Source organism: Perna viridis, chromosome 15 (genome assembly GCF_037379345.1).
Source record: "Perna viridis isolate PV_CMFRI_1.1 ecotype Kerala chromosome 15, ASM3737934v1, whole genome shotgun sequence".
Classification (NCBI taxonomy): domain Eukaryota; kingdom Metazoa; phylum Mollusca; class Bivalvia; order Mytilida; family Mytilidae; genus Perna; species Perna viridis.
In genome coordinates, this window is record NC_142459.1 from 4,150,640 (window position 1) to 4,174,813 (window position 24,174).

General features: G+C 34.0%; 2 protein-coding genes across 15 annotated transcripts in view; one reads left to right on the forward strand and one right to left on the reverse strand.

The window, feature by feature from the left end:
* Positions 1 to 21,068, forward strand: part of LOC148596627 (sodium-coupled monocarboxylate transporter 1-like) — a 36,256-nt gene extending 15,188 nt beyond the window's left edge. For 5 of the 6 annotated variants that reach the window (XM_088562916.1, XM_088562917.1, XM_088562919.1 and 2 more), the window contains exons 6-18: positions 294 to 361; positions 2,786 to 2,866; positions 4,309 to 4,382; positions 5,503 to 5,643; positions 6,703 to 6,838; positions 7,524 to 7,609; positions 8,113 to 8,237; positions 9,379 to 9,449; positions 10,134 to 10,220; positions 11,323 to 11,537; positions 13,120 to 13,220; positions 16,343 to 16,464; positions 17,314 to 21,068. In XM_088562916.1, coding sequence (XP_088419042.1) covers positions 294 to 361; positions 2,786 to 2,866; positions 4,309 to 4,382; positions 5,503 to 5,643; positions 6,703 to 6,838; positions 7,524 to 7,609; positions 8,113 to 8,237; positions 9,379 to 9,449; positions 10,134 to 10,220; positions 11,323 to 11,537; positions 13,120 to 13,220; positions 16,343 to 16,464; positions 17,314 to 17,433 — 1,427 coding nt within the window. In that variant the 3' untranslated portion in view covers positions 17,434 to 21,068. Of the gene's footprint in view, positions 1 to 293; positions 362 to 2,785; positions 2,867 to 4,308; positions 4,383 to 5,502; positions 5,644 to 6,702; positions 6,839 to 7,523; positions 7,610 to 8,112; positions 8,238 to 9,378; positions 9,450 to 10,133; positions 10,221 to 11,322; positions 11,538 to 13,119; positions 13,221 to 16,165; positions 16,274 to 16,342; positions 16,465 to 17,313 lie in introns of those variants that run through there. The other variant, XM_088562921.1, reaches the window with a different exon arrangement.
* A 1,677-nt stretch (positions 21,069 to 22,745) lies between these two features.
* Positions 22,746 to 24,174, reverse strand: part of LOC148596628 (receptor-type tyrosine-protein phosphatase kappa-like) — a 41,644-nt gene continuing 40,215 nt past the window's right edge. For all 9 annotated transcript variants that reach the window (XM_088564145.1, XM_088564143.1, XM_088564139.1 and 6 more), the window contains one exon: positions 22,746 to 23,808. In XM_088564145.1, the coding sequence (XP_088420271.1) occupies positions 23,755 to 23,808 (54 nt within the window). In that variant the 3' untranslated portion in view covers positions 22,746 to 23,754. The remainder of the gene's footprint in view (positions 23,809 to 24,174) is intronic.

Sequence of the window (24,174 nt, forward strand, 5' to 3'; positions counted from 1 at the left end):
TTACACTGAAATATTTTACTCAGTTTTGTTGCACCTAGACTAGTATATATACAGGATATAAATATAGTTACCATTGTAATTTTCTCAACACATTATTTATGTCATATATGAAGAATTGAACCTAAAATTTGTTTTTGTAGTCCATAGTTCTAATTGTATCAACAGTCAGTGATTTTTCTCGTGTTAATTTCAAGCTCATTGAGACATGATAATGATAATTAGGAGGAACCAGAAATTATGGATTCAGTAAAATCATGAATCTCTAATGACTACTTTTGATTATATTATTTTAGTGAGTGGATTTCCTCAATGGGCCTCCTTCATACTGATTGGTACAATATGTACTTTCTACACATTTCTGGTGAGTTTTGTTGTATGTAAGGGACATAACAAAGGAAAAAAAAAAACTTAAAAATCTCCCATTCCATATGCCAATTATTAAACCTGCATGTTACTTCTTAATCACCAGGCAGTGATTAAATTTCTGCAAGAGGTTTCACGCCATTTTACACTACCCAAGTTTTCTACAGATTTCATTTGGAGAAACAAATTCTCCTTTAGCATATCCTTGATTTAAAATTGTTTTCCACTCTATATGGTAAAATTAATATTTTTACATGCTGGTTGAAGATCACATGTTGAAAATCTTAATTTTACCATCTCAAGTGGAATAATAATTAATACCATTCACCAATGAAGGATAATCTGTATGTAAAAACTTATCATAAAGATTCAAATGCTCAATCAACAATACATTGTTATGGTTGCTATATATTTATTAAATTCATGTTTTTAAGATAATTGTTCAATACTCTAATAAGATATAGTTTAAAAGTAAACAGAATTACAGCGAGTAACATAGTCAACTTCATGTAATAGTGCTGGTCTTCCCTATATTGAATTACCATTGTATGATGAATTGCCACAGGTAGTTAATTGGACAGTTTCTATGAGACATAGATATAAATACCTATGATATGATAGAAAGTCCGGTAGTTCACTACCTACAATATTTTAACAGGTCATTCAATTAAGGGAAGACCAAGTCTGTTCCTTGAAGTTAACTATATTACTCACTGTAACTCAATGTAAAATTTATTTTATAATATAGATATGAATGCAGTGTCTTTATTTTGTAAGGTATGGAACATTTTTGTGTTTTTTTTGTAACCGTTGAAGAAAATGGTTCTAAATACAATATTTACATATAAAAGTTTGTCCTATAGTTCTTTCTCCAAAATAATTCAGTGGGTTGATTTGTGTTTAAGGAAAGATTTGTAATGGAATTATGTAAGGAATTATAGTAGTGTTACAGTCTGTCCATCTGTAACTTTTAGAAAACAACTTCTGTTAATTTTGACTCACTGCTGAGTTCTAATGAATATCTACAAAAATGATTTAGAACACTTAATTTTTGAAAATTATAGGTTAAAGGTCAAGTACAAATGTATATATACATGTATGCACAGCATTTGGATGCCAGGCTTTACATTGCCAAGGTGGATAAAGAAATAGAATATAGTGAGAAATTATAAAGAAATACTGTTGATAATTTTGTTTCTTCATTGAATTTTCTTGTTTGTTGCTTTGTTTTTCAGTTGAAGATGTGGAGGGAATACTTGTTTCACCCTGTCTGTCCGTCTGTCCGTCCGTCCGTCCGTCCATCTGTCCAAATTTTTTTCTTAGCAGCTTGCAACATTGTCATGAAACTTAAGGGATGTCATATAACCACATGGAGATGTGCATACTGTCAGGAATTTATGTTTGGACAAAAATTGTAGAAATGATGGCTGTATAACTCAAAGGTTTTTCAGCAAAAGTTGGTCTTACATGTTGTCCCCAACTCCTACTCATTGACTTGCAGGATTGTTATGAAACTTAATAGGGTGTTAAATTACCATATTTGGATGTGTATATTAGTCCTGTTAGGAGCAATGTCTAGTTTACATTGTTAAACAACAATGAAGTGCTTAATGAATATTCTAATATGACATATATTAATGTCAAATGATATATTACCCAATTTACAATTTACAGTTTGCAATTCAGATGTAGAAATAGTCTTTTTTGTCATATTATTACTGAAATTATTCATGTTAGTTACTGTACTCATTTACTGACAACATTGATAATGCTCAGTATAATTGAATATAAAGACCATGTGTTAATGAGTTTAACACCATACCCTGAATAATTTCTTAATTACTGTATACGTATTAATTTTTGCTGTTGCTAAATTTCATGGATTCTATGAAGTGAACACATTTGCGGGTTTTACTTTTTGTGGTTTCAAAAAATGATTAGTGTCATAAAGTGTTAACAATTAATATTTTTGGAACTATTTTCTGTTCACCTTAAAAATAAAGACAATTAGATTACCGCGAAAATTAGTATGTAATAATATTGTCTTACAGCTATTTATTATAACAATAAACAAACACAACATTTTAGGACTTATCAACAAACATGACTACAATTTCAAACATTCATGGAAGCATTAATTACGGTATATCTGATTAATCGTTTTTTTTTAATGTAAAAGTTAAAAAAGTAATTTGATTTGTTCAAGATGTAAAAATTAATTTGGAAATAAAAATTAGTTACTTAGAAAACTTTTGTAATAAATAGGATAATTAATTGGTTATGATGACTAACCAAAACATGTAATTACTTTTGCTGAGACAACTTGAAGATTTAACTTATGCACTGAACAAGTACTTGTTAAGTCTTGGTGTTCTTAAGATGTATTTCAAGCTGTCATTATGAATTCTTGGTATTCTTACAGGGTGGTTTGAAGGCAGTTATCTGGGTAGACGTATTTCAAGCTGTTATTATGATAGTTGGTATATTGGCTATTGTAGTAAGGGTAGGTATTCATTGCAAATGACAAAGGTTGAGGTACATTTACAGGGGAAATTGGCCCCCTTATTTTCCTGAAAATTGATGTTTGAGTCAGATCAAAATTTTACTTGCTGAAAAGAAATGTTAATTTTAAAGTTTAATTGTCTCTATTTATAACTTGTACTGTATATTTAAGTCATATTCATTGATCAATATATTTTCAGTCTATATTTGTTGGTATGACACATATCAGTATAATGTCAAAGAGATCCATACACTTCTCAAATTAAGAGGGCATCCATGCAAAACCAGGAAGTGGGTGGCACATGACAAATTTTGTTTTCAAAAAATGTTCACCTGTTTCATATCAGAAATGGGTCTAATTGGCACATACACTTGTATTTCCACTGAAAATAATTAAAGGGTTTGTAACTTGAATTTTTTAGGAAGTAAGGTCAAAACAACATTTAATCGCATTCCAAATTCAGAGGTGTATCAAGCATAAAAGATGTGCAAATATTTTGAAGGTTCAACCACTGTTGTCCAGAAAAGTTCTGTCACAGTATGAATAACAAACAAAATTGCAGGGTACTTATAAGATTTGTAACCAAAAATAAATCTTACAAAACAATTCCTCCGGAGCAGTTGGTACGGCAATGGTTCTGACTATTACCAGTACAGGCATTTCCAACGAAATAGTTGGTTAAATATAGGTTTTAGAGTACACCAAACATCACTTTTGCCCTGTAGTGTGAATATACTAGTGTTGATTGAACAGCATTTGCATGCTACTGTCATAATCAGTAAATCAGCGATCACATCAGCACAAAGAACGATTTACAAAAAAAACAATCATTACTCATTAGTTTAGAAGAAAGTTAAAAGCACACAATATATAAGTATGTCATAAGGGACACTGCATCAAACCTGATGTACCAGAATGCATTCTTGTTATCAGTTATTCTTGGTTGGCAGAGTATTGACTGTATGGTAAGGAGTGTTTTGCCTGGGCAGTACTTCCTGGTAATACTGGCTAGTGGTGCCTGGGCTGGGCAGTACTTCCTGGTAATACTGGCTAGTGGTGCCTGGGCAGTACTTCCTGGTAATACTGGCTAGTGGTGCCTGGGCTGGGCAGTACTTCCTGGGTAATACTGGCTAGTGGTGCCTGGGCTGGGCAGTACTTCCTGGGTAATACTGGCTAGTGGTGCCTGGGCTGGGCAGTACTTCCTGGTAATACTGGGTAGTGGTGCCTGGGCTGGGCAGTACTTCCTGGGTAATACTGGCTAGTGGTGCCTGGGCTGGGCAGTACTTCCTGGGTAATACTGGCTAGTGGTGCCTGGGCTGGGCAGTACTTCCTGGTAATACTGGCTGATATTTGGTATTATGTTTTTAAGCTTATATTAAGACATTCTATGAAGAATTTTTTAATTTTAGTTAGGAGGTTTTGACTGTATTTTATAATTTCAGGCGACATTGAGCGTGGGAGGTTTTGACAGAGTTTGGGAAATTAATGACCAGTGGGGCAGGATAGACTTCTGGAAGTGAGTATAAGTTTAAGAAGGTAGACTTGAGATAAGGGGCACAATTCTTACAAATCACTGGAACGTTTGTATTCAGCATTTTATATCAATCTCGTATAAGTATCAAAGTAACTGGGGTTGATTTCATTCTGTTTCAAATCAAAACCTGATAGGCTTTGGTGAAATTGAATATGATACAAACATCACTGATTTAAAGAGTTATGTCTTTTACCCTAGGTCTACCTCCTTAAACATAGTCTGAGACTTTTAATTTTGACACATCTGCTACTCTAATTTACTGTTTGATTAAGTATTTGCAATGCTATAGATGCATTTCTCATATTTTGGTCACTCATGAACACAGACCTGCTATGATTTAACCCTACCATTACAGCATAGGTTCTACAGACATTGACTACAAATTATGCTCTACGAATTGTGAATCTCTTCATAATACCTATGTTAAAATGGTAGAATATTCAAGATTTTATGACTCATGTTCATAAAATACAACCAAAACTACTCTTGGTCTTAAAGTAGCAGAAGCAGGTCTGTGAACAGAATGAATATTGAAATTTGCCATATTTATGTTTGTGTTTTTGTATTACTTAAGCTGATTTATATCAAATAAATATTTTCTTTAACTTTAAGCATTCAAAAGTTATTTTTTGATAATGTATTAAGAACTAGAAAGTTTCATTACTATTTTAGTGATATGCCAGTCATTTTAAGTAGTACTCCAGCTAAGAATAATGCAAAATGTGATTCATGGATGAAAAGCTACATATTTTTATTTTTGATATTTGAAATGCCATAATGCCATATTAAACAAAAAATAACATTTGGTTTTTCATATAACCTGTGCTCTTAGGAGATAACAATTATATAGAATGCACTGTAGATTTCAAAATTAAGGGAGATAACTCTGTAAATGACACTCAAATACAATAGAATCTATTAGATTTTCATTGTAGATTATTTCCTAAGAGCAGATTTGAATAAATAATTATGCATTTCATAATATAGACCTATAAATCAACTTTATATCCAAAATAAAAACATGTAGCCTTTTTTTGGGGTGTATGATATTTATCAGATTTTGCATGATTCTTACAAAGGTTACTACTTAAATGTTTTTCAGTTTTGACCCCGACCCTACTGTACGACACACATTCTGGGGGTTAGTGATTGGTGGAATGATCAACTGGACAGGAACTTATGGAGCTAGTCAGGCCAGTATACAGAGATTTTCAGCTCTACCCTCACTCAGGGAGGCTAGAAAGTAAGTCAAGCCAGTATACAGAGGTTTAAGCTCTACCCTCACCCAGGGAGGCTAGAAATTTAGTCAGGCCAGTATACAGAGGTTTACATCTCTACCCTCACTCAGGGAGGCTAGAAAGTAAGTCTGTTTAGGATGCAGAGGTTTGCACCTCAACCCTCACTCAATGAGGCTATTAAGTGAGTCAGTGATGCGGAGGTTTGCATCTTTAAAATAAATATGAAATTTTAGAAAGTTTAAATCTCCTTGTAAATTTCCTGTTACTGGCAACTACCGAAGGCCATTCTGTCAAGGGAAGAGGTTGTATATCTGAAATTAACTTGCTGTAAGGTTGAACCATCTGACATCTAATAGGTGATAGTTCATATATGTCAACACCTTAAAATACATCGTAAAATGTACTTAAATGGAAACTGGAGAATAAGATATACACAAACAATACAAAATTTCCTTAGAAACTCAGCATTTTATTAAATATTGAAATGTATCCGGTGCTTTAGTGATTTATCAATATGTTTTTAGAGCTATGATGATAAGTTATGCAGGAGTATTTGTGATTGGTCTACTCGTTCCTCGCACGTTAAAGAACCCTGCTGTGGTATTTGATAGGAGTAGGAACCTTTGCACTCCACCACAGGAGGCTAAATTGCCCGACCTTACCCATTCCTCCTTTCTTTCTAGTGGCAATTAAAATTTGTTGACCCCATTATCCTTGTGTCCCCTCCCTTTTTTTCATTTCATCATCATCGTTTCATGTTCATTTTATCACCCATTTCATGTTCATCGCCTGATTATAGCTGAAATATTGCTGCTCGGGCATTAAACCCCAACAATCAATCAATCAATCATGTGATTTATCTACTAATAGGTTGTTTTTAGAGCTGTAATGATAAGTTGTGCTGGGGTATTTGTGATTTATCTGCTAATATGTTGTTTTTAGAGCTGTGATGATAAGTTGTGCTAGGGTATTTGTGATTTATCTGCTATTATGTTGTTTTTAGAGCTGTGATGATAAGTTGTGCTAGGGTATTTGTGATTTATCTGCTATTATGTTGTTTTTAGAGCTGTAATGATAAGTTGTGCTGGGGTATTCGTGATGATAACATCAGCCTGTGTTGCTGGGATCTCAGTTTTTGCCTTCTACGCTGATAAAGGTTGTGATCCTTTACAAAACAAGGACATTAAAAATCCAAATCAGGTATGTTAGTTAGTGGCTTCTGTTTTAAACACAACTCTAACAAATCATTGGAACGTTTGTATTCAGTCTCTTTATATCAATCTCATGTAAGCATCAAAGTGACTTGGATTGATTTCTTGATAGCTTGAAAGCATTGGTGAAATTGAATATGATTTAAACATATCACCGATTTCAAGAGTTATGTCCCTTACCCTAGGTCTACCTCCTTAAATCACCTGAGCTTTATAGGGTGGCAAATGTATTTCATTTGGGATATTAAATCTTCAGTCTACAGGTCTATCCTAACTCTAGAATAGATGTGAAGTTTACGCACATCACATAATTACTTTATCTGTAAGTGATATTGCTGAGTTCTAGGGTTAAAATTTCTTGTCAGTTTAGGCAAGCGCAATTCTGATGTTTGAAAGTTGACAAGGAGAAAACTTAAATTTTCTGAAAGGATCTGCAGACTAATAGTTGTGGGGAAGTTGATCTCTTTTTGGAGTTTTCTTGGGAAACCTAGATTTTTGGAAAACCCTAGATCACTGGTTTGGAACTATAACCAAAATAATGAGACACATCTATATTTATATCACAAAAATACTTAGAAATTTTTCTAAAGTGTAAATTTGTTAGTCATTTTATTTAGAAACATTTAAAAATCTGCCATCTCTTTATATAACTTCATGAAGTATTTTGATTGTAGATCATTCCATATTTTGTATCAGACATGCTTGATTTTCCTGGAGTACCTGGATTATTTATTGCCTGTCTATTTTGTGGTGCTCTCAGGTAAGTCATTATATCACTTGCCTGTTATTGTTAGAGGTTTACAGCCTTACCCTCACTCAGGTAAGCAAGTCAATCCTGGATGGCAGAGTTCATAAAAACTTCTTTTCTTCTGTCAGACATAGGATTGACAAAGGCAAATGTTTGTTCAGTCCCACTGAAAATTTGCTGGTCCCATCCCATGTAATCAGACTTCACAAAATCATTTTAACTGCTGTCAGTCATGGGACCAGCACAAGAGGTTGAAATGCTTGTCCTACCCAAATTTTACCTGTCAGGACCGGCAGGACCTGTGATTTTTGTGAACTCGGAGATGTTTGATTGCTGTCCAATATCATCTTCATGTTTAGTTGAACTTTTTCACTTTATGAAAAGATAGAGAAAATTCTCATCACAAAAATCTCAGCTGTAATTTAACAAATTGATTTAAAAAGTGGTAATTATGAACTATATTATAGTTTTCACCTATTTGTATCAATAATAAAAATGATATTTTTTGTTCACAGTTCACTTTCATCTAACTTAAGTTCCATGGTTGCTGTAACATATGAAGATATTATAAAACCAATAATAGAAAAACATGGAAGGTCCAAACCAGAATCTACCAAGGCTTTGATCACAAGGATTTTAGGTCAGTAGGTTACAGCATTTTTATTTTAGTGGCTAAAATGAATGAAACATTGTTTTAATTAAGTTCTTTGACTTGAGTGTTGGAGGTGTAGGTTCATTCCCTGGTTGAGTCACACCAAAGACTGAACTTTGCCCCCAAGTACACAGTTATGCAGTCTGAGTGTGGTGGCATTTCTCGCTCTGGGCTGTTGCTTTTGTAAGCTAGCAAAGTAAAAATCCAATTCAGTGTCTCCCTCCCATTAAAAACTATTTGTTAGTTAACAAAAAAGCAATATATACTGTTTCTAAGGGAAATAACTGAAATACTCTTGGATATTTTATCAAGTCAGTTCTATGCTACTATACATTTTTATTATGCCCCTGCTCCGAAAGGGAGGAGGTATACTGTTTTACTCTTGTCCATGTTTCTGTTTTTCTGTTACAGTTTTTTCAGCAACTACTCATCACAGTGGTTTGACATTTTAACACATTCTTCCTGGTGGAAAAAAAATGACAACAACTACCTTATTAATGCAGACTGTTATTTTTTCCTCTGTAGTTTCAAACTTTTTGTCAGCTACAACTCACCACAGTGGCTTGCAATTTGAATACATTCTTACTGTATGTATGCTATATGGTGGGATTCATTTTGGGAAAATTTGACAACAATTTCCTGTTTAATGGAGACTGTTTATTTTTTTATTTTACATTTTTGCACATTCTTCCTTTAGGTATGCCATATAGTGGGATTTATTTTTTAATCCAAAATCTGACAACAACTTCCTGTTTACTAAGGACTTTGTTTTTTTTTATATCGTGATTGAAAGCGGGTGTATCACTAGTGAGCCATTGCATGTTTATTGATGTTATAGAGATAATGTTTTACATTTTAATTTTATTTTTACTTTATACATGAATTGAAATGCACCATTTTAATCATAACTGATAAATTATGTCAACTTTATGCAATTGTTAGTGTATTTCTGTCAGATGCCAGTGTTTCTGAATGTTATATTTCAGTGTAAAGTGTATTTAAATACTCGGTGTTACTGAATGGTATATTTCAGTGTAAAGTGTATTTAAATACTCTGTGTTAGGGAATGGTATATTTCAGTGTAAAGTGTATTTATATACTCAGTGTAAAGTGTATTTTATAATTTCAGTTTTAGTGTATGGTGTATTAGGAATTATTGCCACATTTTTATTCAGAAATTTAAAAGGAACAGTACTACAGGTAAATATTTGTATAGATTAACAATGAATTAAATTTGTTTCCTGTTTGTACTTAGATTTTGAAGTCACTGAATAGACTGCCTTCATATTCCCAAGTTTGACTTCGTTTTTTCTTAATTTTGAACAATGGGACATAACCTTCCAACCGAAAGACTGGTTTACTGTCCAATTGGAGCAATTGAGAGCAGTAGACTTTAAATTCAAATATCGACTTCTTGTAGCTGTGGTTACTTTTGAATAATTAACTTCAAACCATTTACATGTAGCTACTTCCAAAGTGTAAATAGTTAAAGTTTCAAAGAAAATGATTACTGTTCTGCCTTTCCCCAATATGACCGCCATCCATGTTGTCAATAATGGTGGGTTATGTCCCTTTGAAAAACTTGCTAAAATGGCTTGCATTCCGTAAATATAAAAAACAACTATTCTAACATGTTTAAGATAATAATTGTATAGCTGACAATATCTACCTTCAAGATTCATTCTTTATTTAAAGAGGTAGACCTGAGGAAAGGGACACAGTCCTTACAAATCACTGGAACGTTTGTATTCACCATTTTAAATCAGTCTCATGTAAGCATCAAAGTAACTTGGACTGATTTCATTCTGTTTCAAATGAAAGCTTGATAGGCTTTGGTGAAATTGAGTATGATACAAACATATATCTGATTTTGATACATTGTAGGCATCATTAAGTTTCATGGGTGCAGCTGGTGGGGCATTGAATGGTCTCATCATGCTGGGAGCTTTCTTTCCTTGTGCAAACTGGCAGGTATGTATTTTACTTTTATTGGTATTTTATCATGTAAGATCTTTTTTTTACGTTAATGAGGGTTTGCTTAAATTGTCAATTTTAATTCTGTGAATATTCCAATATAAATAGAATCTGAATTTTCAAAACTGCTACAAGAAAAAAACATTCTGAACATATAGAATCTACAACGATAGCAAGTTTATTATGGAAAAAAAAACATTCTAAAAACAAAAACATTCTGAAAAAAACACTCTGAACATATAGAATCTACAACGATAGCAAGCTGATTATGGAAATTTCTATGGATGTGAGAAATTTCATAATCGATGAATTAAAGATGTAGATTTTGTTTCATTTAATTTTCAAAATGAAAACATAGGTGTCATTCCACATCTGTGTCATGGCTGAAAATTCTAGCTTTCTGTCTATGATGTCAATAGTTGTTTTAGGAAAATGTTAGAAACGTCACAACGTCCATTTGACCAGTGAGACTTTATATACAATGCTGTACAATCGCACAACAACCAATGGCTTATATTGCCTGACTAGTGAGAATTGTAATCTCTTAAGAGATGAGAATTATTTTTCTCATACCGGTGAGAAGGTGTGAAAATATATTAAAAATTAATATGTTCACCTCTTTGTCAGCAGAGTATGGTCAATAGTAACTCTTTCATTGAAATAATTGAGTATTAACTGTAGAATACTTAATCTGAAATTTAGGATGTTCTTTTTCAAAAAAGTTTGCAATAGAATGAATATTGAAATGTAAGCATTTAAAGATGTACTCAGTGTTACTGAATGTTATATTTATTTACTCAGTGTATAAAGAAGCCATTGAATATTGATTACTGTGAATGTACTATTGTTCGTGGGGTACCAATTTTTGTGGTTTTTGTGTGTAGGCAAAACCACAAAATTTGGTCTCCAACGAATAGGAGATTCCCATTAATCTATATAATGAAAACTTCAAACCACAAATTCAAGAATCCACAAACATGTGTATATTCCCTGATCCACGAAAATTGATATCCATTAATTTAAGTACTTTTACAGTAATTAACATTAAAGCCATGAAATGCTTTTAATGGTTATAAATCTTTGATGATGTTGTTTTCAGGGAGCCATATCAGGAACAGTTATAGCCTATGGAACAACAATGTGGATCGGTATAGGGAAATATACAGTGATTGGAGTGAAGGATTATCTCCCTTCACCAGTTTCTTCCTGTAACCTAACTTCAGTTGTCAGTAGTTATAATACCAGTGTTATGGTGACCAATTCAAGTTTTATCATCTCATCATCACCAGCTTCACATACCAAACAAACAGATATGTAAGTGTCACCTGCTTCACATACCATCCATACAGAAATGTAAGTGTCACCTGCTTAACATAACATCCATACAGAAATGTAAGTCTCACCAGCCTAACATCCCATCCATACAGAAATGTAAGTGTCACCAGCCTAACATCCCATCCATACAGAAATGTACAGAAATGTAAGTGTCATCAGTTTCACATGCCATCCATACAGAAATGTAAGTGTCACCAGCCTAACATCCCATCCATACAGCACTGTAAGTGTCACCAGCTTCACATGCCATCCATACAGAAATGTTAGTGTCACCAGCTTCACATACCATCCTTACCGAAATGTAAGTGTCACCAGCCTAACATCCCGTCCATACAGAAATGTAAGTGTCACCAGCTTCACATGCCATCCTTACAGAAATGTAAGTGTCACCAGCCTAACATCCCATCCATACAGAAATGTAAGTGTCACCAGCTTCACATGCCATTCATACAGAAATGTTAGTGTCACCAGCTTCACATACCATCCATACAGAAATGTTAGTGTCACCAGCTTCACATACCATCCATACAGAAATGTAAGTGTCACCAGCCTAACATCCCATCCATACAGAAATGTAAGTGTCACCAGCTTCACATGCCATCCATACAGTAATGAAATGTAATGATTGCTTCTTCACCAGCTTCACACATATATACATAGTCATTTGCTTAATATTTACTTATCCTTAACTGAATTTTGTAAGCATTGTATATTAAATGAAACTCCTGGAGAATTAAAGCTATCATATGAGGAGATTTAATCTCAAAATGATTGTGTCATGCTTGGGTACTTGGTCAATTTTAAAATATAATATGACATCAAAATAATTTGGCAGATACAGCATGCTAAGATGTTACTGTAGGCTGGAACTATTTTTACAGTTTTACTTATGACTTTCCTTCAAGCAGTCTCAGTTTCATGTTTGTTGGTTACATAATAAAAAACTAGCATTCATGAAATATTTACAACAATGTGATTTACATATTACATGTCTTAGTTTAAAAAAAAGTGGAAACAAAACAGTATTCAACATTCATTTTACTTAAAGATCAACTTATTGTTACCATAGTGATATCCTAATCTAATTGTTATTTAATAAAAAGAAACCAGTTTTGTTTAATAGAAAGAGTAAACAAGGGAACCAAGATCCTAGTTGAAATGAAGAGAATGTAATCTATGTACAAAGACCAGACATGGAAAACAGACAACAAGGATCATAAAATAACCATAGACCAGAAGCACTGGTAGGATAAGCATTCTCTAAGGAAGTATTATGCATATTATGCCATATTATTTTGAAATATGCCTGGTGAACCTCTTGTTTGTCATGTGATATTGAAACATTTTAATTTGATTAGTCCATCATACGTCTTGATACAGAAAGAAAAATTTTCAGTAGCACTAAATTTTACATCCTAACCAAATTTGCAAGCTTTGTTGACATATAACAAGCTAGGTGGCAGTCTACTTCCTACGAACACATTTCTTTCTGTTTTTCTGGAATTCCATTGAAAAAATTGCCACTAGATAAAAAATAGCTATGTAAATCAATATTTTGTAGGTCAGGATTGGACCAGTTTTACAATCTTTCCTATCTATGGTACTCAGCGTTTGGTATGCTGATAACATTTGTTGTAGGACTCATTGTCAGCTTTATCACAGGTAAGTCTTCCCAGCCTGATAAAGGAGATGTTTTATTGGTCAGCCATCAACATTACCCAGCCTGATAAAGGAGGTGTTTTATCGGTTAGCCATCAACATTTCCCAGTCTGACAAAGGAGGTATTGTATAGGTCAGCAAAATTGTTTCCCAGTCTGATAAAGGAGATGTTTTATTGGTCAGCCATCAATGATTCCCAATCTGACAAAGGAGGTGTTTTATTGGTCAGCCATCAACATTTCCCAGTCTGACAAAGGAGGTATTGTATAGGTCAGCAAAATTGTTTCCCAGTCTGATAAAGAAGGTGTTTTATGGTTCAGCTTCGATGTTTCCCACTCTGATAAAGGAGGTGTTTTGTGGGTCAGCCATCAACATTTCCCAGTCTGACAAAGGGTGTGTTTTATTGGTCAGCCATCAACATTTCCCAATCTGACAAAGGAGGTGTTTTATTGGTCAGCCATCAACATTTCCCAGTCTGACAAAGGAGGTATTGTATAGGTCATCAAAATTGTTTCCCAGTCTGATAAAGGAGGTGTTTTATGGTTCAGCTTCGATGTTTCCCACTCTGATAAAGGAGGTGTTTATGGGTCAGCCATCAACATTTCCCAATCTGACAAAGGGTGTGTTTTATTGACCAGCCATCAATGATTCCCAGTCTGATAAAAGAGGTGTTTTATAGTCCAGTCCTCAGTGTTTCCCGGTCTGATAAAGGAGGTGTTTTATTGGTCAGCCATCAACATTTCCCAGTCTAAAAAAGGGTGTGTTGTATTGGTCAGCCATCAATGATTCCCAGTCTGATAAAAGAGGTGTTTTATAGTCCAGTCCTCAGTGTTTCCCGGTCTGATAAAGGAGGTTTTTATTGGTCAGCCATCAACATTTCCCAGTCTGAAAAAGGGTGTGTTTTATTGGCCAGTCATCAATGATTCCCAGTCTGATAATGGAGGTATTTTATAGTCCAGTCCTCAGTGTTTCCCGGTCTGATAAAGGAGGTATTTTATTGGTCAGCCATCAATGATTCCCAGTCTGACAAAGGGTGTGTTTTATTGACCAGCCATCAATGATTCCCAGTCTGATAAAAGAGGTGTTTTATAGTCCAGTCCTCAGTGTTTCCTGGTCTGATAAAGGAGGTGTTTTATTGGTCATCCATCAATGATTCCCAGTCTGATAAAAGAGGTGCTTTATAGTCCAGTCCTCAGTGTTTCCCGGTCTGATAAAGGAGGTTTTTATTGGTCAGCCATCAATGATTCCCAGTCTGAAAAAGGGTGTGTTTTATTGGCCAGCCATCAATGATTCCCAGTCTGATAAAAGAGGTATTTTATAGTCCAGTCCTCAGTGTTTCCCGGTCTGATAAAGGAGGTGTTTTATTGGTCAGCCATCAACATTTCCCAGTCTAAAAAAGGGTGTGTTTTATTGGTCAGCCATCAATGATTCCCAGTCTTATAAAAGAGGTGTTTTATAGTCCAGTCCTCAGTGTTTTCCGGTCTGATAAAGGAGGTGTTTTATGGGTCAGCCATCAACATTTCCCAGTCTGAAAAAGGGTGTGTTTTATTGGCCAGCCATCAATTATTCCCAGTCTGTTAATAGAGGTGTTTTATAGTCCAGTCCTTAGTGTTTCCCAGTCTGATAAAGGGTGTGTTTTATTGGTCAGCCATCAATGATTCCCAGTCTGATAATAGAGGTGTTTTATAGTCCAGTCCTCAGTGTTTCCCGGTCTGATAAAGGAGGTGTTTTATTGGTCAGCCATCACCTTTTCCCAGTCTGACAAAGGGTGTGTTTTATTGACCAGCCATCAACATTTCCCAGTCTAAAAAAGGGTGTGTTTTATTGGCCAGCCATCAATGATTCCCAGTCTGATAAAAGAGGTGTTTTATAGTCCAGTCCTCCGTGTTTCCCGGTCTGATAATAGAGGTGTTTTATAGTCTAGTCCCCAGTGTTTCCCGGTCTGATAAAGGAGGTGTTTTATGGGTCAGTCATCAACATTTCCCAGTCTGAAAAAGGGTGTGTTTTATTGGCCAGCCATCCTCTGTGTTTCCCGGTCTGATAATAGAGGTGTTTTATAGTCCAGTTCTCTGTGTTTCTGAGGTGTTTAATTTCCTTCATTATCAGATTAGTAATGAGCAGTAATAGGTCATTACCTGTCAAGTGAATTTATACTGGTACATTTCTGGGATTTTGATTGGCTAGGGTCATGTCAATACAAACTTGATATACCCAGCATTTGTTTAGACCATATGCCCCAGGTGTGACTTTGTTTAGACCATATGCCCAGGTGTGACTTTGTTTAGACCATATGCCCCAGGTGTGACTTTGTTTAGGCCATATGCCCAGGTGTGACTGTTTAGACCATATGCCCCAGGTGTGACTTTGTTTAGACCATATGGCCAGGTGTGACTTCGTTTAGATCATATGCCCAGTTGTGATTTCTGTTTAGACCATATGCCCAGTTGTGATTTCTGTTTAGACCATATTCCCAGGTGTAACTTTGTTTATATCATAAGCTGAATGCTTAGATATTTGGTATATTGCTTTTGCATGATGACATGTGCCATGTCTTTCCTTTTCCAGTTTCCTCACTTTAATATTTACTTTCTATTCACTGTATGACTTAATTTGGCAGAAATGGTAAAGTTGAGTAATTAGCAATATATAGCATATAGAATTTTTGTTTGTATGTTCTCATAATACTTAAAACTGATATCATGAACTGACATCATGGCCCTGAGCAGAACATGTTGAGACTCATTATTAATAAAAACTTAGTAAGATTTACATTTCAGGTCCAGCAAAGCCAGAAGACAGCAGTCTGTTGATACCTGTATTTACATTTCAGGTCCAACAAAGACAGAGGATGTAGACAGCAGTCTGTTGTTACCTGTACTTACATTTCAGGTCCAACAAAGACAGAGGATGTGGACAGCAGTCTGTTGTTACCTGTACTTACATTTCAGGTCCAACAAAGACAGAGGATGTAGACAGCAGTCTGTTGATACCTGTATTTACATTTCAGGTCCAACAAAGACAGAGGATGTGGACAGCAGTCTGTTGATACCTGTATTTACATTTCAGGTCCAACAAAGCCAGAAGATGTAGACAGCAGTCTGTTGATACCTGTATTTACATTTCAGGTCCAACAAAGACAGAGGATGTAGACAGCAGTCTGTTGATACCTGTATTTGATAGACTATGTTGCTGTTTGCCACACAGTTTACGTAGATATTTACAGTGTGGTGTTGAGTATAATAAAAAGGTATGTGTTATTGGTTTATCGCTTACAATGTTCCTGGTAGATCCATTTTAAACAAAGTGCTTGTTCCATCAGCTGCTTTATTTGATTCCACGAATGTTTCGAGTGTGTTAAACGTTTAATAAACAAGGTTATTATTTTTAAGTTCTACCACTCCAATGGTACCAATTTTGTTTACCAACTATTTCTCTTGTCTTAGACAGTCTTGTATTGATTTCATTAACTCTGTGGTTATTTTTATAAATCAGATGACACATCTAAATTATGTCTTGGTTCCTCATTTATTTTTGTTACTTTATATCATTTTTCCTATGTCATACATTGGTATCTTTTGTGTTGCTATGTCGGCATTTCTGTGTCATGTACTGTTATGTCATGGTTTTTGTGGTATACCAAGTGCTGCTTAAGAAATATTGGGTACTGCTTGTTCAGTGACTAATATACAACCTGAATTTTCAAGAATTTCCATTTATTACATGAATAAAATAAGGAAAACCTGACACTTTTCAATCTTGGCACAACAAAACCTCACCCACATTAAAATTTTCTTTAAAGTAAGGGCCATTCTCACATTATCACAATGTTTCCAGTTTCTCCAATATTCAATTTAATTAAAATTAGATCTACTCTCTGTTAAGATGACCTTTTCAGAATCCTGTTTTTTTTCCCTTTGAATAATGCTTTCAAAATCATGACAGATGAAATTTGATTGGCTGATCAGAAAGGTCATCAGAACAGAGTGTTGTTATATCCTACATATCCTATATGCAGTGACTGATGGAACAATTTATAGGTCTAATTTTGATTAGATCGCTCCGATATGTAATAAGATGTGTATTTTTTACTTTACAGGAGACATATGTTGAGACGTATCATCCTGTTGGTGATAAGCCAGAACATTATAGTCAAGTAGATAATACAGAACATTGTAATGTGATAGACAAGTCTGTGACAGATAATACTTCATTATAGTAACATTCGAAAATGTCCATCATTCATGCCCCAGTCAGAAGATGTTGATCATTAATATATCTCTATATTGTTATTACTTTTTAGTTTGATCTTGAAGAAGTGTCACTGTTTTGTTACTGTGGATTTTATTACTTTTTTTGTCAGGCCTTTCTGAGCTTACTTTAAGGTGTGTTTACACTTGTTGAAGACATTTGGTGATCTCAAAAAGTATTTACGATTTTGTATTTAGACTATACACTGGTGCATTTGTTGCATTTCACCATATCCGTTCTTTTTCTTTATATGAGTTTCAAATGAATGCATTCTTTTTGGGATTTTCTAAGAATCCATCACCAAACATGTCTTGTGCAGATTTTTTACACTTGAAATAGTCACCAGTATCCAGTAACTTGTACTTTTTGGTGATCTATTTTGTATTTAAGTTTCATATATGCTGATGCATTTTTTGCATTTCTTTGTTCTTTTTTACACTTGAAATACTGTGGAAGTATTATTGTTCTTCGGGTATGAATTTTTGTGGTTTTGTGGGTTTGGTAAACCACGAAAATTGGTTTCCAATGAATAGGAAATTTCCCATTCATTTGTAGGATAGAGTTTTAAAACCCACGAATTCAAGATCTATGAACTGACAATTTTCCCTAAGCCACGAAAATTGGTACCCATGAATAAAAGTACTATCACAGTAGTCATCAGCATTCAAGAAAACCATTATAGGGAACTTCAAATACATCAGTGTTCATTTCTGGCTTCTTATTACAAAACAAACCTATTGCACTACTTCTGTTTGATATTGCTGTTTGAAAACTGAAATATTTTAGCAGTAATGGGGAATATCCCCAACAAATATTGACATGTGGCAGGTATATCTTCTTGTTGATTCTAGTACAAGATTATAAAATAGGACATCACAATTATCTCAACAGAAGAAGATCATATTCATTTTCTTTATTTGTGTTGTAACAAGGGACTCAGATTTTTTTAAATTGATTTTTAGATGTGTTTAATTGTTTAATACTTTTTCAACAGTGGCCAGATTTGAAATGGGGGAGGGTGGTTATTATGCCAAAGTACTTTAACCCTTCCACATTTTTTGTGCCGTCCCAAGTCAGGAATTTCTGGCCTCTGTATGTCTTGTTTCATTTTCACCATTAGTTTATTTTTTGTTACTTGAGTATATAGGGGCAACTCTTTCATTGTACCTGTCTTTAATGATGTTTTGGGGTCAGCTGCAGCCTGGCCTGTAGTATGAGGATTTCCTCGTCATTCATTGAAGACCAATAGGTTGTTTTGGGCTGACATTTTCATTCTGCTGGGGTTGTTGTCTCTTTGTCAAATACTCCTTACCAATTCTCATTATATTTACATGTATTAAGATTATATTTTGTGTCCTTATTTAATATCATCTTAAGAGATTCAATGGGTACACTACAAGGTTTCAAAACTAGAATTCTGAGGAGTGATGTAGGCCCAAACTAGAATTCTGAGGAGTGATGTAGGCCCAAATTAGAATTCTGAGGAGTGATGTAGGCCCAAACTAGAATTCTGAGGATTGATGTAGGTCCAAACAAACGCGGACCGAACGATGGATCCACCACATCATGTTCAGTGAGCCATTATACAACCTACTTGAGAATTTTTTAAATGGAGTGGAAACTTCAAAGATAATTATAATTACTTGAAGATTAAGGTGATTTTACATGTATATAATTTTGGCTTGTTATAAACTGGGTATTTACCTTTATAAAGTGTTTCTCCATGAAGAATTATTATACTTTTTATGTGAAGTGTTTCATGATCTTTGACTTTTTTGTGTTTCTGTTTATTTTGTTAACTTCACTTTTAAGAATGATTTGCTGTGTGTATTCACTCATAACTTTATACGCTGTACTCGCTAAAATTCCATTCATTTATGAAAAAGTACATGTGAATCCTGTCTCAACAGAACTCCTTTTGTACCTCAAAGTTGGTTTGGTATAGACAAGTATTTGGTTTAGTATAGACAAGTATTTGGTTTACCTAGATTCAGAATATATTTAAACTGATGGGAAGGGACTATGATAAGTGTCTGGTTTAGACAGGTTTAAAGATTATTCAGGTTTCAGTTTAGACATGTTTAAAGATTATTCAGGGTTCAGTTTAGACAGGTTTCATTGTAGTAAACCATCCTTTTCATTTCAGATATTGATGTAGAGGTATTTTTATCTACTTAATCAGAAGTCCACCTGGTTGTGTTCCGAGGTATTGATGGAGTCTGTTTTACTTTTAAGGACATTATTATATGAAGCATTATTTGTAACCCCTTAACCCCCTGGTAAAAAAAGGTACAGAAAAATCGCCCACATGAGACAGCGTCAATTGGTGGGGAATCTCGCACATGAACTGTTCCAAAGTATGCAGTTGACTGGAACACCAAATTGATTTTAATAAAATTTTCTTGGAGGGTTAGGCATCATATGTAGATGTGCAAGAAAATGGAAAGGATGATTATTGTCCTGTTCCTGCAAAGGGAGATAACTGTTAATAAAAATCCTGAATACAATCTATTAAATCAATCAATGGATTTTCATAAAAATTGTATAGGCAGCTTAGACATGTAATGATAATAGAATGTCAAGTCACAGCGAGGTAGGATCTAACGTGAGGGTTTAACATTTTTTTAGGAGGTAGACCTAGGTTAAAGGCCATAACTCTTGAAATCATTGATATGTTTGTATCATATTCAATTTCACCAGTCCATCAAGCTTTCATTTGAAACAGAATAAAATCAATCCAAGTTATTTTGATGCTTACATGAGATTGATGTCAGATGCTGAATACTAATGTTCCAATGATTTGTAAGAGTTGTGTCCCTTACCTTAGATCTACCTCCTTAAGTCCATTTGAACCCATTTCTATGAACTTTGGATCCATCTTTCTCACAGTCTTTCATAAAACTGTTATATTTTCTTGTAGAAATGCCTGTTTTTTTTTTATTTCATTATGTGCTTAATTTAAGGCATTGCTTTTGATACTAATTGGTTTTATGTCAAGTAATAAGGTACATGTCAACCTTGAGAATGATTCACTGCCTCTATATTGTATGATTATCTGGTGTCTAATGGTATATCAAGTGATAGTATCACTGTTTTGGCAAATTTTTTCTGATCTGACAATCAGTGTCATTAATGGAGAAAGATTCTGTTTTTGTGTTTTCTACGATATTTTACATAGATGATCATTGTATTGTGTTTTTTTAAGTGCTAAAATTTGTAAGAATCAGGCAAAATTACAAAAAAAAATAACCATGCTCAGAAAAACACAGGAATTTGACAATGTGGGCACATACTGATAGTTCTTTCGTTTAATAAGTGTCAAAGGATGAAAAGAGAAATGAATTTTCTTCTATTTCTGAAATGAAATCAGATAACATTTTGAATTAGATTTCATGGACTTGTTTTTTTTTTTTTCATCACGATTCACTCACTGCCTGATTCATACCGAGAATAGCACTAGGTTTCGTGAATTCAATATAACTCTTTTGTCTCGGTGTTTATAGTTATGATAGATGAAGATACTTATCAGCATTTTGTTTTTTACTGTCATACTAAAATTGTATACTTGGGTTTTACAAAAATAAACACACATTGAAAGAACTATTTTTTGATTGTTTGTCTACGAACTATGGTAATTATTCTCGCCATCATTATTTAATGGGGAGACATATTGGTTTTGCCATGTCTATCTATCTGTCACACTTTTGTAAGTACATCTCCTTGGAAACTACTTGACCAAACTTTAATTTGTAGAAAGTTGGGACATAATACATAATTGTGCACTTTACCAGGAATTTATTACCCATTGAATTTTATGAGTTACACCCTTTGAACTTTGGAATGGGAGACATACATTATAGTAAGCTAAAGCAAACTTTAACATTTGGTGTTTTTACAGCAGAAAACCTTGTGTGTAAGATACAGGTCTGACAGATGTAGGTTGGTGACCACCTTGACTAGCCTATTAAAGTCCTTACATGGATGCATTGGGAAAAGTCCAATTTGTGATTTGTCGCTGATTGGATGGGTCGTAGGCTGTCGGAGTTGGTAGATTGTCGCTGGTTGGATGGGTCGAAGGTTGTCAGAGTTGATAGATAGTTGGGTAGGTCGAAGGTTGTCGGAGTTGGTAGATTGTCGCTGGTCGAGAACGTCTTTGCAAGAAAGTTCCTTTCATACATGCAAGAATGACCGAAAATAGCTGTTTAATCCTATAATAACTTTCAGAACAATAAGCGTATTTATACACAATTAATCAGTATATAGTCTTCTTCTGGTGATAGACATGTCACTACTGTTATTGCTTTCTTTGAAAGAGTAAATCAAGAGGAGCAAGATTCTAGCCAAATTCATAAGAATGCAATCCAGGCACAAAGACCAGACAAGGAAAACAGACACACACTACAAAGAATATAAAATCAAAATAATTTTATTTGAGAAAAAAAGAAAGATTTTGGAAGGCATTAAAAAGTGAAAACGCTCCTTTTACAATTTTCGCTCCGTATAAAAAAGTATATATGTTTGTAAATATTAAAAAGGTCTATTCCCGAGGTAGACTTTATTTGCATATTAAACTCTTCAAATGTAGCAATATATGAACTTTCACAAAAACATAGTACTTTCAAACCAAGATTTCGAACAACTTTTTACAATAAGTCTTGGGCATATTTTGAAGTTTTTTTAAAACAAAAATATGGCAAGATTTCAATACAATTCATCAAATTCAAAATATCTTTTCTTATAAGCCAGATGATGAAAATTTTGCAATAATACTTCAAAAGGACACCAAGGTATTTGCAAACATTCTCAGGTTTATAAGCTTATTATTTTGAAATGTTGAAAGACTACCAGTATTTTCTGTAAACATTTCTGTAAACATCTGCCATTTTGGTGGGGCAGATTTTCTGACCTCTTCAGGCTGGGATTCTTCTTACTGGAGGCATTTAAACGTAGACATAAAAAGTACATAAATCTTCAATAAAGTGTTAAAATGATTGATATGATAAATAAACAACTGACATACTTCTGAGTGCAAAAATAAGGTATTTAATATATTATCCCATTGTAAAAATATTAGTCGATCACAAGTGTTCACTTCTTTCCTAAAGACGGACCCTAGTGATGTCATGCATAGAAACTGTATTATTACCTCTACGATAAACAATTTTTTTTGGTCTTTTATGGGTTTCAGCACAGGTATCACGAAATACAATTTTTTCTTATAAGAATTGCACAGTTACAGAATGAAATTATAATACAAGAAAATCAAAAGATAAAACTGAATCATCTACAAAGTAGTTTATTACATTTATAACAAATACGTAAGTGTATAAATTGACTAACAATCAAAATTCAAATATATATATTTAAATATATCACAGTCTTTCAGTTTGACCACTTATCTGTGATCAAAATATGAAACGAAACAATTATAATTAAAAATATTTGCTACTTTGAATGTATTGAATGTTTATAGAACTCATATAATTGGCTTTCCATTTACCACATTACTATCATTATAAAGGGTCATAACTACTTCCATACCAGTCATATATGTGCATTACAATGAAATGAAGAAAAAGGAGGTCATAGAGGTCATGGAGAGTCTGCATCGCAAACCTGTAACAATCATCAAAAGCTGGTGGCTCTAACATGGAATTAAGAGGAACCAAAAAATAAAAATGTAGATCGCTCCTGCTATCATTTCTGCATTCTAAGCACTGGTTAAGTATAAGAGAAATACATATGATGTATCCATCTGTGAAACCACCTAGGCCACAAGAAAAAAAGGGACTGAGGTCAAACAACTTGTCAAGTTTCAAAACATGTCTCCTGTCAATTCAGAGAGGTCAATGTTTAAAAAATGGGCAAATCACTCGCCTGGAAAACTGAGTTCAACAAACTATATCAAAACAGCATTATATGCAAAGGCTCTGTCAAACATCATTCCTAAAAAGTTTTTGAGTTATCAATGAAGGGGTTTTTACCTTGTTAAGCAAAATAAGAAAGGTTTTAGTGCAAAAGACACAGAGCATACAATGAAAAATGACAAGAAGTCAATACACAAAGACACAAAGGCATCAGCTTATCCTGACCTTTGTTCTTGGTGAGATTGAATTATATATATATTATGCTTTACAAAGAATATATCATAAATAAATTAACAAAGATATTAAGTGTTTCAACCATAGATAAGAACAGGTCTATAAAAAAATAGCACACATGTAAATGCAGTACCATTTGCACCAAAATAACAACAATACCAGTCCATTATGGATTTCACAAACTCTAGTTAATTACTGCTGAGTTGTCTGAAGATGCAGTCATGACAAAATTTGTACTGTTCCTGTAAAAGTATTTTATTAATGTTAACAATAAATATTACAAGGTAACAATACAAAAAAAACCCAAACAAACAAAAACAGCAAATTTTTATTTCTTCTAATTTTGACCTCATAACTTCCGTATTTGACCAGTTATCGAAATAAGGGTCTAACACTATTCCCTATAAAATATATGCGATTTCCTACATGAGCTATAAGAGGTTTTTGATTTTTACAGTGTATTAAGTGGTTGACTATCTTGGGTGTAGAAATAAAATAACTGATTGTCTGGTAGGATCCTGTACAAATATTACCCATGCACAAGTTCAAGTGAGTACCTTAAATGTTTACATGCCTTTATCCAACTGATTCCCTAATTTACCTACTGG